This window comes from Chinchilla lanigera, unplaced genomic scaffold (assembly GCF_000276665.1).
Source record: "Chinchilla lanigera isolate Chin_1 unplaced genomic scaffold, ChiLan1.0 scaffold00020, whole genome shotgun sequence".
In the NCBI taxonomy this organism is placed as follows: domain Eukaryota; kingdom Metazoa; phylum Chordata; class Mammalia; order Rodentia; family Chinchillidae; genus Chinchilla; species Chinchilla lanigera.
Genome location: NW_004955421.1, coordinates 28,099,677 through 28,101,975, shown reverse-complemented (window position 1 = coordinate 28,101,975; position 2,299 = coordinate 28,099,677). Strand labels below are relative to the sequence as shown.

The following is a 2,299-nucleotide window of genomic DNA, read 5'->3' as shown; positions in this document are numbered from 1 at the left end:
AACTGTCCCTTCTCCGGGTCAGGAACTACAGTCCAAACTCAGATGGTACCACAGGCGATCAGAAGCCCAGAGAAGCAGGCCAGCAGGATCTCCTGGTAGGTTGAGATGTCAGTGGTTGACAAGTGGTCCGAGGTTTCAGCCGGATAGCTGCCGAACAGAGCCCCTGGGAACAGGGGTGGGCAAGTCAAGGGGAAGGGTGTGTACCACAGGACAGAAGTCTGAGCTCAGGGACGGTCCCTGCAGCTGCGAGATGCCGATTCCCCACACACATGGAGACACTGTGGGAAGAAGCTCCAACTCGGTGAGATCGTCAGCAGGCACGGGGGCCCCAAAGCGCAGAGGCACCTTGAGGCGTGGCTCAATCTGCCCCACGTGGACTGCTTTCCTTTTCAGGGTCTCAGTCTGCAGGACACAGTTGGTGGCTCCCATGGTCTCTGCAGAGGGGAAGGGGGCATTCACCGCCCCTCTGTGTCCCACTTCACCTTGTCCTAAACAGCCCAAAGAATGACTCCCCATGATCCCTGGCCCCGGGTTCATGCTCCAACCCTCAACTGCGGGCTAGACTCAGGGCTTGCTTTAACCAGTACAGTTAGGCAAAGGGAGTGGCAGGTTTCCACAGTGCTACATTACAAGGCTGTGACTTCTACTGATGGCCGGCTCTTCCCCAGATCGTCACACACTATTCTGGCGGAGCAGCCTCCTAACCAGGGCCGCTCCCAGGGAACAGCTGACCTCCAGCCCTGCTGCTTGCACGGGACTGAACCCTCCAGGGGCGAGCTCAGAAGTGGCTCCTTCCCTTTGATCTTGCGGGTGACGTGACATCTCACACCTGGGCAGGCACCTGCTGCGGCCTCCAAAGACCCCAAAGCAAAGCACCAAGTGAAGCCTGCCTGAATTCCTGGCCCGCAGGATTCCTGTGCCCTAACCACCTGCCGGTACGAGCTACGAAAGCTTGAGGGAATGCTAGGCAGTAATGGGGAACAAACAGGCATGTCCCATTCTGCTCCACACAAAATGCAACTTCTTCTCCCTCTTGAATAGGATAATTCTTTTTATAAAGCCCAAGTTTAAAGTACAATTTTTTAAAGCTCTAGCTGCAATGCAAAAGAAAAAAAAAGCAATGGCAGTTTTTCCATCACGGTTATGGTCATACATTAGTATTTTGACCAACTGAGCAGAGGGTTAGGGCTCATCAGAACAGTTGTAGCGGGACAGTTAACTACCTACCTGAACCTCATAGACGTAAATTTTTGAAAAATATACCTAAACGTCGGGGTTTGACTACTGTGTATTTGCTTTAAATTCACTATAATGTTTTTATTCCAAAACCAGTACTTGTTTATTAGAAGAATAAAAATGCTACCCATAACAAGCAAAAGAAAAGAAATGAAAATGCCTAGATTCATTTAGTACATACACACGTATACTCATATTGTGTCTAAGTCTACCTTCTCACTAACTTCTATATCCTGGACATATTTCCGTGTTAGTCTTTATTTATCTTCTTAACTGTAATAGTACTTGAACGTTACTCCAGTATATATTTTTGTCATGGTTTATTGAACCCGTTGTCATATTTGAACTATTAGAGTGTATATACAATTTTCTACAGACAATCTGATGACAAACGACCAATCCTCTAAGTTGTAAAACTATTAATTTTATCGGAAGACAAAGGACGTTTGCTAAGATAAAATCCAGCGTGCACTATCTCTGTAAAGTGGTGTCAGACTGGAAAACCATAAAAGATCAGCACTCCTAGTCTACTTCAGCAATCCTGGGCCGTAGGCTCCAGAAACTTCCAGAGGGAGGTGCTCAACGCCTGGAAACCCTTCCTGCCGCAGGGAGGCAAAGCGCGCCCGCTCCGCGCCATCCTCGAAACACTCAGGGCTTTCCTCTCCATTTTTAGAATAACGCTCAGCCTCAATCCAATAGTCGCTCTCATCCTTTCCCTCACAGAATAACCCAGGAAGCTTGTTCAAAGTACGCGTCCTACGATTCCCTGGCTGCACCCCAGAAATGGGCCGTGGGGGAGGCACCTCGTCCACACCAGTTTTTCTCTCCGCTACGATTAATTTTCGATGTTCAGAGAGATGAGCTGGAGGGCGAGGCAGACATCCAACACACAACCGCGTTCTTCCACCTTCTGGCCACGGTTGCCCCGCAGTAAAAATCTGGTTTATGTTGGTTCGGAGCCGCTGCTCCCTTTTTTCCTTCTTTCCTTCCTTCCCGCTCGCAGGCACCCACTGCGCAGGGAGGAGGCCCGGGCGCCGCCACGCCCGGCGGAGCTCTGCTCCGG

General features: G+C 50.2%; 1 protein-coding gene across 1 annotated transcript; it reads right to left on the bottom strand.

Annotated features, from left to right (window-relative positions):
• Window positions 1-1,539: 1,539 nt before the first annotated feature.
• Window positions 1,540-2,299, bottom strand: LOC106148413 (the record flags this gene model as incomplete). Its single annotated transcript, XM_013513660.1, is given in 1 exon segment — window positions 1,540-2,299. A coding segment is annotated over 1 exon segment (536 nt), but the record flags the coding sequence as incomplete, so codon positions are not given.